General features: G+C 50.3%; 7 protein-coding genes across 7 annotated transcripts; 4 read left to right on the top strand and 3 right to left on the bottom strand.

Annotated features, from left to right (window-relative positions):
* Positions 1-856: 856 nt before the first annotated feature.
* On the top strand, positions 857-2,337 carry N7446_009290 (putative transcription factor RfeG; the record flags this gene model as incomplete). The annotated part of the gene is made up of 4 exons (XM_058518035.1): positions 857-1,545; positions 1,598-1,642; positions 1,715-1,796; positions 1,832-2,337. The coding sequence occupies exons 1-4, from the start codon at positions 1,405-1,407 to the stop codon at positions 2,335-2,337; spliced, it is 774 nt and encodes a 257-aa protein (XP_058368823.1). The 5' UTR covers positions 857-1,404.
* Positions 2,338-3,735: 1,398 nt separating this feature from the next.
* Positions 3,736-4,056, bottom strand: N7446_009289 (NADH:ubiquinone oxidoreductase subunit NDUFA3; the record flags this gene model as incomplete). The annotated part of the gene is made up of 2 exons (XM_058518034.1): positions 3,736-3,782; positions 3,873-4,056. 2 exons carry the CDS (start codon positions 4,054-4,056, stop codon positions 3,736-3,738), a joined length of 231 nt encoding a protein of 76 aa, XP_058368822.1.
* Positions 4,057-4,329: 273 nt separating this feature from the next.
* On the top strand, positions 4,330-6,048 carry N7446_009288 (dolichyl-diphosphooligosaccharide-protein glycotransferase). The gene is made up of 5 exons (XM_058518033.1): positions 4,330-4,542; positions 4,593-4,703; positions 4,760-5,280; positions 5,304-5,453; positions 5,511-6,048. Exons 1-5 carry the CDS (start codon positions 4,401-4,403, stop codon positions 5,928-5,930), a joined length of 1,344 nt encoding a protein of 447 aa, XP_058368821.1. The 5' UTR covers positions 4,330-4,400; the 3' UTR covers positions 5,931-6,048.
* Positions 6,049-6,360: 312 nt separating this feature from the next.
* On the bottom strand, positions 6,361-6,699 carry N7446_009287 (SDR family NAD(P)-dependent oxidoreductase; the record flags this gene model as incomplete). Its single annotated transcript, XM_058518032.1, has 2 exons — positions 6,361-6,535; positions 6,587-6,699. 2 exons carry the CDS (start codon positions 6,697-6,699, stop codon positions 6,361-6,363), a joined length of 288 nt encoding a protein of 95 aa, XP_058368820.1.
* Positions 6,700-8,164: 1,465 nt separating this feature from the next.
* On the top strand, positions 8,165-9,033 carry N7446_009286 (alpha/beta hydrolase; the record flags this gene model as incomplete). Its single annotated transcript, XM_058518031.1, has 2 exons — positions 8,165-8,572; positions 8,638-9,033. The coding sequence occupies 2 exons, from the start codon at positions 8,165-8,167 to the stop codon at positions 9,031-9,033; spliced, it is 804 nt and encodes a 267-aa protein (XP_058368819.1).
* A 55-nt stretch (positions 9,034-9,088) lies between these two features.
* Positions 9,089-9,655, bottom strand: N7446_009285 (PET191 family protein; the record flags this gene model as incomplete). Its single annotated transcript, XM_058518030.1, has 3 exons — positions 9,089-9,275; positions 9,364-9,505; positions 9,631-9,655. 3 exons carry the CDS (start codon positions 9,653-9,655, stop codon positions 9,089-9,091), a joined length of 354 nt encoding a protein of 117 aa, XP_058368818.1.
* Positions 9,656-9,896: 241 nt separating this feature from the next.
* On the top strand, positions 9,897-11,471 carry N7446_009284 (sterol esterase; the record flags this gene model as incomplete). Its single annotated transcript, XM_058518029.1, has 3 exons — positions 9,897-9,931; positions 9,986-10,065; positions 10,120-11,471. The coding sequence occupies 3 exons, from the start codon at positions 9,897-9,899 to the stop codon at positions 11,469-11,471; spliced, it is 1,467 nt and encodes a 488-aa protein (XP_058368817.1).
* Between the last annotated feature and the right edge of the window lie 643 nt (positions 11,472-12,114).

Here is a 12,114-nt window from a genome sequence, read left to right as displayed (position 1 = left end):
GGGTAGATGGCTTGTTTATTTGTTTAGTTTGATTTCTTATTTTCTATAATCAGATGTCCTAGTCTAAGGCATAAAAGTCTGCAACTTGAGCCCTGCGAGTGTCTCCAGCGCTAAATGACTGCTTATTTCCCCCTGAGAACCTCGAGAACCCAGTGAAAGCCAGTCTGCAGGATTTTCGGTCTCGAACGTGAAAAAAGAAAGCCAGGATGATCTCCGATCTGTGCGATCCTGCTGACACAGCCGATCTCTGAGTGGACAGGCAACCCTCAGGTGCCCAAAGCCACGCATTCGTGCCCAACGCCCATCTGGTGGATATCAGCTTTCCAAGTGGCAATCCGCGAACTTGCCACTGGTTCTTTTGCACTTGCTGTCATGGTCTTTACAGTGAGCAATCACAAGGCTTACTATGTCCCCCCCTTTTTGGCCACATTTGACCATCTGACTCTCCTTATGATCTCATTGTCAGCTCTCTTTTCTCCCCAAAGGTCCACTACTTGGTGGAGATGTAGACTTTTTATATTAACCAGGGGCACAGACTGAAGGGCAATCCAAGCTGATCAATATATGGGGGGATCGGCCTTGTTTTCCAAACTCTAGGTAAGCCCTGTACTAGTACTTATGTATGTACTTTTAAAAGGGAAGTAACATGTACTCCGTAAGCCCTGGGTTTTCTTTGGCATAAGGCGGCTACAGACAGGGTCGTACATGCTCTAATCCACATTCGACCATGCATGCTTTTGATCTCAGTGGGGAGTCGTGGCACCAGCCCAAGACGGCCCAACCGCCCTTCGCCTGTAGCCCACTTTAGTTCCCCCCTCTTCTTCCTTTCATCTTCTTTCTCTTCCTCTTTCCTCTTCTCTTCTCTTCAATCTCCTGGACATTCTTGCTAGACTACTCTACCCTTTCACTTGGCACCTGGTTCATCCGAACAGAGACAGCCTAGAGGAACGTCAACCCCCCACGTGTTTCTCTTTCTCCTAATTGCGCTGTGTCACCTCTTCGCTCTTCACTCTTCACTCGCCAACCCTTTAGGACTTCGATTTTCCCAGGATAATTGCCCCAGTGAACAATCAGCGTGGACTTTACCCCTCAGGATTTACCGGACTTCTCCAAGGACTTGCTATTGCCGACCAGGATCAAATTTTCATTTCTGGCCACTTCCCAAGGATCATATCTCGTTGTCTGTTTGCCCTGGAATCGAGAAAGAACCCATTCAAGTCGTGATTATCGGCTTTGGAACCTACTCGTCGCCCTCATAGAAACTGTACATCCTACAATAAAACGGACTCACCACCATCAACTTCCCCTGGATCTTCAGATCTACCACTTCGGATTTCCTCTTTCTTTCTGGCCACTTTGGATCCGAGGACTTTAAATTTAAACCGGACATTTCCATCGGACATTATGACAGGCCGCTATGAATCGCGCCCGGAGCGTCAGAATGAATATTTCATCCCCGGCGACGGAATCAGCCGAGAAGTCATTCAAGCAGATATTTGTCGCTACCTTGGAAATGATGCACTCGTGAGACCCGGCAACCATGGTGTACGTTTCCTATTCTTTTATGACTCAGGGTCCTTATACTGACCATCTATAGGGCCGCCCGGGATTCTTCATCCGTGCCTATCGGAACCTCACATCTGTAAGTCGACATGGACAAACGACAACTAGCCGGACATCTGATGATGGGATTCTAACCACACCTTGGATACAGGAGATGATAACTGACCTGAAGGCTGACTCCGCCCGCTGGGAGGCGGATGTCTCACGCCGGGCTGACCTAGGCTATCCCAGAGGTAGTTACATTCAAGACCCCCTAGCACCTCACCAGCGAACTATGCTGCTTCGGCTGTCCATGAGGTTCGCCAACAACAGGGTCCATCCCCCACACCATTTACTGCCGCTCCTGCGCAGCAGCCATACATGGATCCTTATTCCCAGAGTCCCTACAGTGGATCCCAGAATGCCCCCTACACCAACCCTCCTCCTGCATACACATCTACTCACTCGCCATACGCATCCGGTACAGCCCCGTACCCCCCACCCCAGGTTTCCTACTCTGGCTCCAATCAGCCCGTCGTGACGGCGGCGGACATGCACCCCCAATCGTACACCTACGCTCCCACGGGGTATGGATACGACAATGGCCGAAGCAATGCTCCCCGATACCCGGGGCCAGGATATGATGCCGAGCAGGACTATTCTCCCGTAACTTCCGGGATGGCTTATCCTACCACTACTGCCCCGGATCCCCGGATAGGAATGGAGCCCAGATACACTCCAGAATATGAGCGCAGACCACAAGCAACCAGAGACAACACACATCGTCGGCGGTAGACAGAAATGTTCGCCCCCAAATGGTTTTCCTGCATTCATGATTTCTTCTCTCTCCATCCATTCACAATGTGGCCCCACTTGATACTTCCTCCCTGGAATATCCTCGAAATAATCCTGAGGATAACGTTAATGTCCACGACAACAAAAAAAAAATCCTGGACGATCTCTATGTTTCTTCTTCTCGGCCACCCTCTCAAACCCCAATATTTCTCCATTTCAGGATCTTCAAATCAGGCCGAGATATCTCATATCCCACAAAAGGCCCAGTTCGGGGACTTCCCACTTTCCATTGGATGGGAATGCCACTTCTTTTGCCACGGACTTCCACTGGAACTGAACCCAATTGCTCTCTGGTAGCAGCTTGGACTTCCCGTGGAACTTTGTCTCCTTTTTTCCCTTTCTCTCCGTGCTTTTGTGCAACTGCCAGCCAGGAGTAGTAGTGATGTGTCTTGATTGAGTTCGCGAAAAGGTGGCTTGGGCTTGAGCGTTTTGTTTCTTTCTCTCTCTGGTCTCGTGGATTCCGGGAATACTCACCCCCACAATAATGCGGCTTTGTTGTTGGTGTAACGGTGTACAGGATTTGTCTTCTTAGCAACATGTTTTGTCCGTCCCTTTGGAGGAAGGGGCTTTTCCATATTCTCCTTTTGTTTCTCATGCCTTTGGTTTGGTTTGCGAGGAGAGCGCTGTTCTTCGATAAACTAAGGCTGGTGAGCTACATGTAGATATGAGCATTTACGGCGTTGGTCCGTCTTCTTGTGGTTGATGTTTTGCTTTTGCAAGATCGTGGATCGGCTCCATGGCCTTAATGAATTTGTTTGTGTCATGATTCTTCTTGATTTATATCCAAATATCTTTACATAACCACTGATCTTTTTTCCAAATTGAGCTCACATTCCTGACTTTCACTTTGTGCGTGTATCATTCAATCGTGCGTAAGCGAATGCACTACTGCAGGTGGCGAGCATCATTTCCCTCGATCAAAGGCGAGCTTTCCACAACTTCAAAGCCCATACTCCATACTCGTTAAAAAATACTACCTTTCAGATCACAGATTCTCCAGCCAGAGGACTTTAGACCATATACTCGAAGCATAGGAAAACGACATGATGTCGGTTTTATGATTGCACAAAAAATAGTACATACACTGCGCCGCAGGCTCGACATCCAAAATACGCGCAACAAATATTGGTATCAAAGCATTTCCGATGCACAAGAGAGGCGGCTCAAAACAAGTCTTTCCGATTGCCCATGCTCATGTTGGGCCTTGTTCATCATTCCACCTTGACCAATGGAACAGTCAAATCCATCTCCTGCCATCCGTTGGGTTTATCCCGAGCACACGACACGATGATTCTTAAAATTTCCGATAGCTTAACAATTCCATGGCTCGGATATTATTTATTCGTCATCGTAGCCCTGCGGGATCACCCGCTTACCCTGGGGAACTATATATCGAAGATGCTGGTTAGTTTCAGAGGTCCCATATATGTTTCTGATGCTAATACACCAAGCTGAAGGGGGTAGGTGGTTCATACTGGGATATGTCAGGGGAATAGGCTCGGGGTCGACGTCGCCGAGGGCGCGGCGGATCGGGGGGATACCGAAGAGCGCGACGGGGCCCATGGAACCGATGATCAGGGAGTAGAGAATGGCGGGCTTCTCGTAGGAGGCCCAGCGGATGTAGCGGAGGGGAGTCGACCAGAACTGAGGGGTAGACATGGCTGCAGGAAGAGGCCGGACGTCGAGGACCGATCGGGGATTTCCAGTCGATTGAAGTCGGAGGTCAATGTCTGATGGATCGAATCCTACAGATCAGGAGGATTCGAATAGATAAATGCGCGGTTCCACCGGGTGGTTGTGGTGTGGCAGTGGTGAAAGCGAGGAGCAAAATTGAAGCCGTGGGGAAGAAGTGAGGTCGAAGTTCGGAGATGCGGACCCAGCGCTCTTAGGTCTTGGCATTCGCCCATTAACACGTCGCCCTTTCTGGCTATACTCATACTTCATCACCTTCCTTTTCGCTTTCTTTTTGATCCTTCCGCTCCGCTGTGCGGAAATTATTCAAGATGCGGTGGTGCCTTGCGTTGCTTATTTGCTGCTTCTTGGCTGCGGTAAATGCGCTGAGTAGCTCCGGCAGTCGTCTGTTGGCGGTTCTGGAAGACACAGAGCAGAAGAGCCTGTACTCCACGCTGTGGGCAGACCTAGAAGGTATTTTGGATGGCTCTACCTGCAGTACCCTGCTGACTTTCAAATCTCAGCTCGTGGCTACGATGTTTCGATTGAATCCCCCAAAAGTGAACAGCTTTCCCTGTTCAAGCATGGCGAAAGAGCTTATGACCACCTCCTCATTCTTCCTCCTAAGTCTAAAGGTGGGCAATATCAATCTCATTGGTTTGAATCCTTGTCAATTGACTCAACTATACAGGCCTCGGCCCCTCTTTGACCCCCAAGCACATCCTCGACTTCATGAACAAGGATGGCAACATCCTCCTCGCTCTCTCCGGCAAGTCCTCGACCTCCAGCGCTGTCAGCTCCCTCCTCCTCGAGCTCGACATCCACCTCGCGGATGATCGCTCGGCGGTTGTTGTCGACCACTTCAACTATGATACCCTCTCCTCCGCCGAGAAGCATGACGTTCTTGTCCTCCAGCGCCCTGGACCTCTCCGTCCCGACGTGAAGGCATTCTTCGACGGCGAAGGTGTTCTGGCCCTCCCTCGGGTCGCTCCTCAGACTCTGGGGTCCGACAGCACCCTTGTTGCTCCCGTACTGAAGGCCCCCGCTACCGCTTACAGCTACAACCCCAAGGAGGAGATGCCCGCGGCCGAGGATATCCTGGCTACCGGCTCGCAGCTGAACATTGTCTCGGCTATGCAGGCTCGCAACTCGGCCCGTTTCACCGTTCTCGGCTCGGTGGAATCGCTTGAGGACAAGTGGTTCTCGGCTTCCGTCAAGACCCCCGCGGCGAGAAGACCTCCACGGTGAACCGTGAGTTCGCTAAGCAGCTGACCGGCTGGGCTTTCAAGGAGACTGGTGTCCTCAAGGTTGACAAGGTCGAGCACCACCTCGCCACTGAGGGTGCGGAGTTGAATCCCTCCATCTACCGTATTAAGAATGAGACTGTACGTGAAATCAGTATCCAATTCCTATATTTAAAGCTAACCAAAATCCCCCTACAGGTCTACAACATTGAAATTTCCGAGTACGTCTTCGACAAGTGGGTTCCCTTCGAGGTTCCCGGCGAAGACGAGCTCCAGCTCGAGTTCACCATGCTCTCGCCTTTCCACCGCCTGACCCTCCAGCCGACCAGCCGAACCGAAACCGGCACCGTGTTCAGCACCAAGTTTGTGACCCCCGATCAGCACGGTATCTTCTCTTTCCGCGTCAACTACAAGCGTCCTTTCTTCACCAACATTGAGGAGAAGCACGAGGTCACTGTCCGCCACTTTGCTCACGATGAGTACCCGCGCAGCTGGGCCATTAGTGGCGGTTGGGTTTGGATTGCCGGTCTTTGGTCGGTTATTGGTGGATTCTTGGCTTTCGTTGTTGTTTGGCTTTATTCTGCCCCTGTGGCCAACAAGCTTAAGAAGACGCAGTAGATCTGTATGCATTATACTATACTGTTCGTTCATGATGTTGAATTTACTTGTATGAATTTGATTTCCCCAGTGTTCGATTGGTTTCATAGATCATTTCAATCGTATGAATACACTTGAGCGTAACCATCTGGCAGTTGGATAAACGGCGGTAGGAAATGTGTAGACGGAGAACACAAGTCCCGGGTCAAACGTAGTAGGGACTTTCTAATCGTGACTCAAGTACCTCTAGTTCTAAAAATATTGAATTGCCACTACTTATGAACCCGGGCTACTCTAGCTGTGTATAACCTCCATCTACAAAGAGCGAAGGACCCGTAACAAAAGAACTACGACCGCCAGAGAGAAAAACAACGCCATCAGCAACCTCTGTGCAAGAGCCAGCCGTCTCATAGGAACATTAACGGCAATAGTCTCTCCGCACTCTCCCGAATTATAGGTACTGCACATCCATCGTCAACGGTGTAGCAGTGTACCCTGGACAAATAGCATTAACACGCAAGCCATCTTTCGCATAATCCTCAGACGCAGTATTCGTACGCCCGATAATAGCATGTTTCGAAGTATCATAGGCAGCTGGCATGGCAGTAATACTCCCCTTGATAGAACTGAAATTAACATTCGAGCCGCGTTGTGAAGCTCAGCCATCAATAGCTGACAGAATGGGTTCTTGCTTCAGCATGATTTTGGCAGCGGCTCGTAGGACATAGAATGTCCCATCGAGGTTGATGTTCAGTACACGTTTCCAGTCTCTGGTTCCCGTGTTGGCCATGCATCCTATGCGTCTCAACGCTACCCCAGCTGCACTGGCGACATAGTCGATTTGGGTAAATTCCTTGACCCCTTCTTCGAAGACTTGGTTTACTTGTTCCTCGTTGTAGGTCTCCACTCGAAGTGGATTTCCAGTTAGGAGGTAGTTCTTTCTTCTATCTCGGCTTTGAAGGATTTGAGGGCGTCTTCATTCATGTCCAGTAGGGCTAGGCCGGAACATCCGTCTCTTGCGTTTGCTACAGCGCATGCTCTGCGAGTTCCAGATCCAGCTCCGGTGATTAGAGCAACCCCGGAGATATCTATGGCCGGGATGTCATGGTAAACGGTTTTATTAAATGAAGGCAAAAGATGTTTTATTCAAATGTGCATGGACACCAATGGACGGATTTGTTTTGAGACGACAAATAACCCAAGGACTTGTGAACAGCAGTTGGTGTGATAAAAGACTGCTCTTTGGGATTTAAGAAGAGGTTGTTCACACCATGTATGCGAACTGCTCATAATGCATCTGTGCATCTCTGCCTAACACGATCTGTGATGAGGAGATGGTTACGGGGACATAGAAGATCTCTTTTGGGATCCAGCGGGCTTGAAGACGCATCTCTACATCAAGAGTATAGTATTTTTCACTGGCAACTAAAATTGTACTGACCTACAGAAGCTCAAACGCATCAGTTAACCACGAGCATCGGTCAGTTCGAATGTCAGTATTAATAAAAGTTATCGACCCCATCGCCAGCGGTATATACCTTGGCAAAGACAACTAGCCTATTCCCAGGTATGTCGATTGTGTGCAGACCGAGCCGTGCTGAATACCTGTCGTAGTATAGTATGACCCTTTTTGGATACTCTGAAATATGGAAGAGGAATGACACCTACGATGATTAGCAAAAAGGATCTTAGATGATAATGCTAGCATTTGGCTTGGACCAGAAGCTTTAACCTCAACAAGATTCTTACCATCCCAGCAGCCACTCTAAACGATGCCCGCTTCTTGGCATGAGGAACTGGTCTTCGGCCCTAGGAAGAATACAGCCGGAGCTACGGTTCTAGAGGGCTACTTGCACCACAGTGTGCATACTTTTGAGGGGTTATCCCGCTCGCTCGGGGCGAAGCGATCCGATAGGCCATGAAAATAGCTAAAAAATAAGCCAATGCCCTAGATAGAGAGGATGAGTCCAACTTTGATTGATCGATACTTCTGCTGAGGACTACTGTTGGTCCGGAGACCCACAGGGGGCCGTCTAGTGTCTCCTCCACGGGATGAAATAATATTGACATGCCGGACATCTGCCGAACAAGGCATGGTTTGCAGTATATGTATTGAGTAGTGGTCTAGAGGCCAGGACCAAAGCCCATATTATTCTTGGGTCTCGCCAGTTTGCCGGTGCGGACTGCATAGTTTCTCTTGTCTATACGGAGTAACCCCCTCCCTGGAAGCAGTTGAATCATACCCCATATCAAAAATGAGTAAATCAACTTTCGTCTTCTCGCTCGGTGCTTGGATGCATCCCACCGTCTTCGATGCCGTGCGTACGCGGCTGGAGGCCCTCGGCTTTCCATCCGAGTGTCCCGCACACCCCTCAATCGGCGCAGAGCCTCCTTCGAAGACACTGGAAGATGATGTCTCCTCTCTGCGCAACGTATTGACAGCCCTGGCAGATGAAGGGAGAGACATCGTTGTTGTAGGACACTCCTACGGCGGTGTCGTGGCATCCACTGCCGTGGAAGGGCTGGTCAAACCTGTCCGCGCGGCCAACGGAAAGCGTGGCGGAGTCGTGAGTGTCGTCTATCTGGCTGCATTTGCACTTGGCAAGGGACAGAGCCTCTTAGAATTGCTAGGGGGCAACCCTTTACCCTGGATGAAGATTGAGGTTGGTCCATCCACATCATATGATCGAATACCCGCTTGCTCGAAATCATGTTAACCGGCAAGCAGGGTGACTATGTTCACGCGGAAGGCGCTGGCGACGTTGCCTGGCAAGATCTGACCCTTGAGCAACGAGAGAAGTGGGACAGCACCGTAATGCACACCTCACGCGCTGTCTTCTCGGGTGCGGTCACCTATGAGCCATGGCAGGATATACCGTGCTCCTACATCATCTGTGAGCAGGATCTGGCACTGTTGCCTCACATCCAGGAATTCTTCGCGCTGAAGATATGCGGGCCTGGCCATACCCACCGACTGCCCGCTTCGCATTCGCCGTTCTTGAGCATGCCAGAGCGCTTGGCGGGTGTTTTGGAAGACTGCGCAAGTGTAATGGAACTAAGTGGGGTTGAAAATGGGCTCAGTAAATTTGAGACGGGTATAAGTGAAGAAAAGATGTATGTTTGAAGCGTAACAGAACTCCGGGCCATGCCAGCATGTAATCAACGAATCCAAATATCCTTTACAGGCCACGAGTCTTCTCTGGGTCCATCTGTACTTCGTCGCCATTGACTGGCTTGACCGACTGGTAAGCTGGTTGTCCAGCATATAATTGTCCCCCGGAACTGGACTTTTCGCCTTCCATTTCCTTGGATACCGAGATGGGCTGATTACCGCGGAACCGTTTGCGCATGTCGATCATACCGCGTCTGTGTCGAGTAAAAATACAATAGTCAGCTGCAATTCTCTTTTATTCCACGACGGCCTAGACCCTTCGGGGGTAGTTTCTCGACTCACTTGCACTCGCTGAATCCTTTCCGGAGCTGCTGGCACCGCATGGGTAACTCCTCGGCGAGGGGAGAACTGAGACATTCACGGGGTGAGTGTCTTTGGACCATGATACAGTCCGATTCCTGGAGGCATTGGGCCAGTGCCTCCCCTAGATGTGTAAATTGAGGTCAGTTCGCGTTGCATGACACTGGAGGGTTACGGCGGCAGGTCCAGCTGAGCCAGGGGCGTGATGCTCCCTAGAGCCGTTGTGCGACTCGACTGTGTGCGACGTACGGATATCAGTGCACGAGCTCGGCATTTTGAGACGGTGGGGGAAAGCGCAACCACAAGCAAAGTGAAGCCGTGAACCACGGCAAATTCGAGTCTGTCAGTTACCTCGACGCTGATTGGCCGCCCAACCCCCGGATGAGATAAGCATTATCACATGTTCCTGGCAGCAAATGACGTCGTGCGACTTTCTTTCGCTTTGGCTTCTTTGGCTTCTTTTGCTTCTGCTTCTGAATATAAATCAGACCTGGATGTATGCATAGACTTTCAAAATGGCGCGTGTTCCTTTCATCGGGAGACTCTTTTGGTAAGAACTCCACCATCCGAGAACGAGCTTGGCGACTGATATTCGCAACTCCAGGTTTGAGTACCTAGCGCTCCTCGGCTCTTTGATTCTTGTTTTACTAGAGACGATCATTCACCTGATCACTTGGTGTCTCCGTGAGTAATGTGTACTCAGCGACGATATAGGCCCTAACACTTACCCCTTACCAGCGAGCCCAATCATCAAGTTCTGCTATGATCAATCCAAGGCACTGTTCAATGTCTTGATTCCAACTGAAACCCGACATAAGCGCACAAAAGAGGAGACCTTTGCTCTTTCAGTTGCGGATGCATCGGATTTCACGGAGATATGCGCACTCTTTGGATATCAAGCAGAGGATCACATTGTGCAAACGAACGACGGCTATCTCCTTGGGTTGCATCGCCTAGCATATCGTAAGGGAGAAGAGCATACTCGCGTCAACCAAGGCCCTGGTGGAGTCAAGAAGAAGGTTGTGTACCTTCACCATGGACTGCTTATGTCCAGCGAGGTGTGGGTGGCTTTGACAGACGAGCAGCGATGTCTCCCCTTCCAGTTGGTGGAACGAGGATACGATGTATGGCTAGGGAATAATCGTGGAAACAAGTACTCGAAGAAATCGACTCGGGTTTCACCAGGGTCGAACGAGTTTTGGGACTTTTCTATTGACCAGTTCGCATTCTCCGATATTCCCAACAGCATCGAGTACATCCTCGAAGTGACCAGCCAGCCATCGTTATCGTACATTGGGTTCTCACAAGGGACAGCTCAGGCATTTGCTACCCTCGCTATCCACCCATTGCTCAATGAGAAGATCGACGTGTTCGTCGCGCTGGCACCCGCCATGGCGCCTTCTGGCCTGCGTAATCGCATCGTGGATTCACTGATGAAAGCCTCTCCCAACTTTCTCTTCCTGTTGTTCGGTCGCCGCAGCATCCTATCATCGACGACCATGTGGCAAACAATACTCTATCCACCAATCTACGTTCGCATCATCGACACCGCTCTTTCGGCTCTCTTCAACTGGAAATGTCGAAACATCAAGCGCACGCAGAAGCTAGCAGCCTACATGCATCTGTATTCCTTCACCAGCACCAAGTCCGTCGTCCATTGGTTCCAAATCATCCGCAACAAGAACTTCCAGTTCTACGATGATGAAGTGTATGCCCCCTTTAGTGTCGTTGCCAGCGAACGCTTCTACAAGCCGGTCAAGTACCCAACCCGCAACATCAAGACGCCCATTGTTTTGTTGTACGGTGACAGTGACAGTCTGGTCGATATCAACGTCATGTTACAGGGTCTGCCACATGCCACGATCGCCAAAGCGATCCCGACCTACGAGCATCTAGACTTTTTGTGGGCCTCCGACGTCGACCGCCAAGTGTTCGGTTATGTTTTTAAGGCGCTGGAGACACACAGCAAGGACATTGTAAGCGAAAGAAATGGCGCATGCTCGAATGGAAGTCTCGATGGGCGAGCCCCGAACACATCCTCTCGAAGGAACAATTTACCTAACGGCGTTGCATACGGCGCCACCGTCTAGGCCATGGAAGCCTTTATTCATATATACTGTACTTTCATTATCCATACCACGTTCACTTTGAACTCGGAGCGGGGCATGGCTTGGCGGGATGTACCGCCACACCGATGTCTCGCGAGGGCTATCAATAATACAATATGCATGTGAGATTACATCGCCACCCGAGAATGTAACTTCTGGCAGAGATTTCTTCTGGAAGGTGCCTAAAGAACATGGGAGGCCTGGCCGACGTGGCGGGTCTCAAAAATTAGGAAAGTTCCGGTGTTCCTGCATCGGTACCTGACTAGAGAACATAGTTCGAACGACTATTGGGGGGATTGATGACTCTTGCCAATTTCCCTATCCACAGGGATGATCTTCCCTCCTTCCTAACCGGTTCACCCTAATGAATAAGCTCTCTTAGAGCCGGGCTTGGCCTGGCTAGTAGAGAGATCATTTGTAGTAGGCATCAGACAGTAGACAGTAGACAGTACTGTAGATATAGTGAGATATTGGGTGATGGGGATAGGAACCAGATAGTGATATTCAGGGGCCGTTCAACAAAGAGGGGGTGTTTGCGTAGGACATGCGTAATCCCGCACTATTCCGAATAAGTCGGAGAGTTCGTGAAAACTCTTGTGGGTGCTGAAATGTGATTCGATCTAGG

The sequence above is a fragment of the Penicillium canescens genome, assembly GCF_028828765.1.
Source record: "Penicillium canescens strain IBT 15451 chromosome Unknown utg000006l_segment0_segment0, whole genome shotgun sequence".
In the NCBI taxonomy this organism is placed as follows: domain Eukaryota; kingdom Fungi; phylum Ascomycota; class Eurotiomycetes; order Eurotiales; family Aspergillaceae; genus Penicillium; species Penicillium canescens.
The sequence above is the reverse complement of the archived record's forward strand: the minus strand, read 5'-3'. Positions and strand labels throughout refer to the sequence as shown.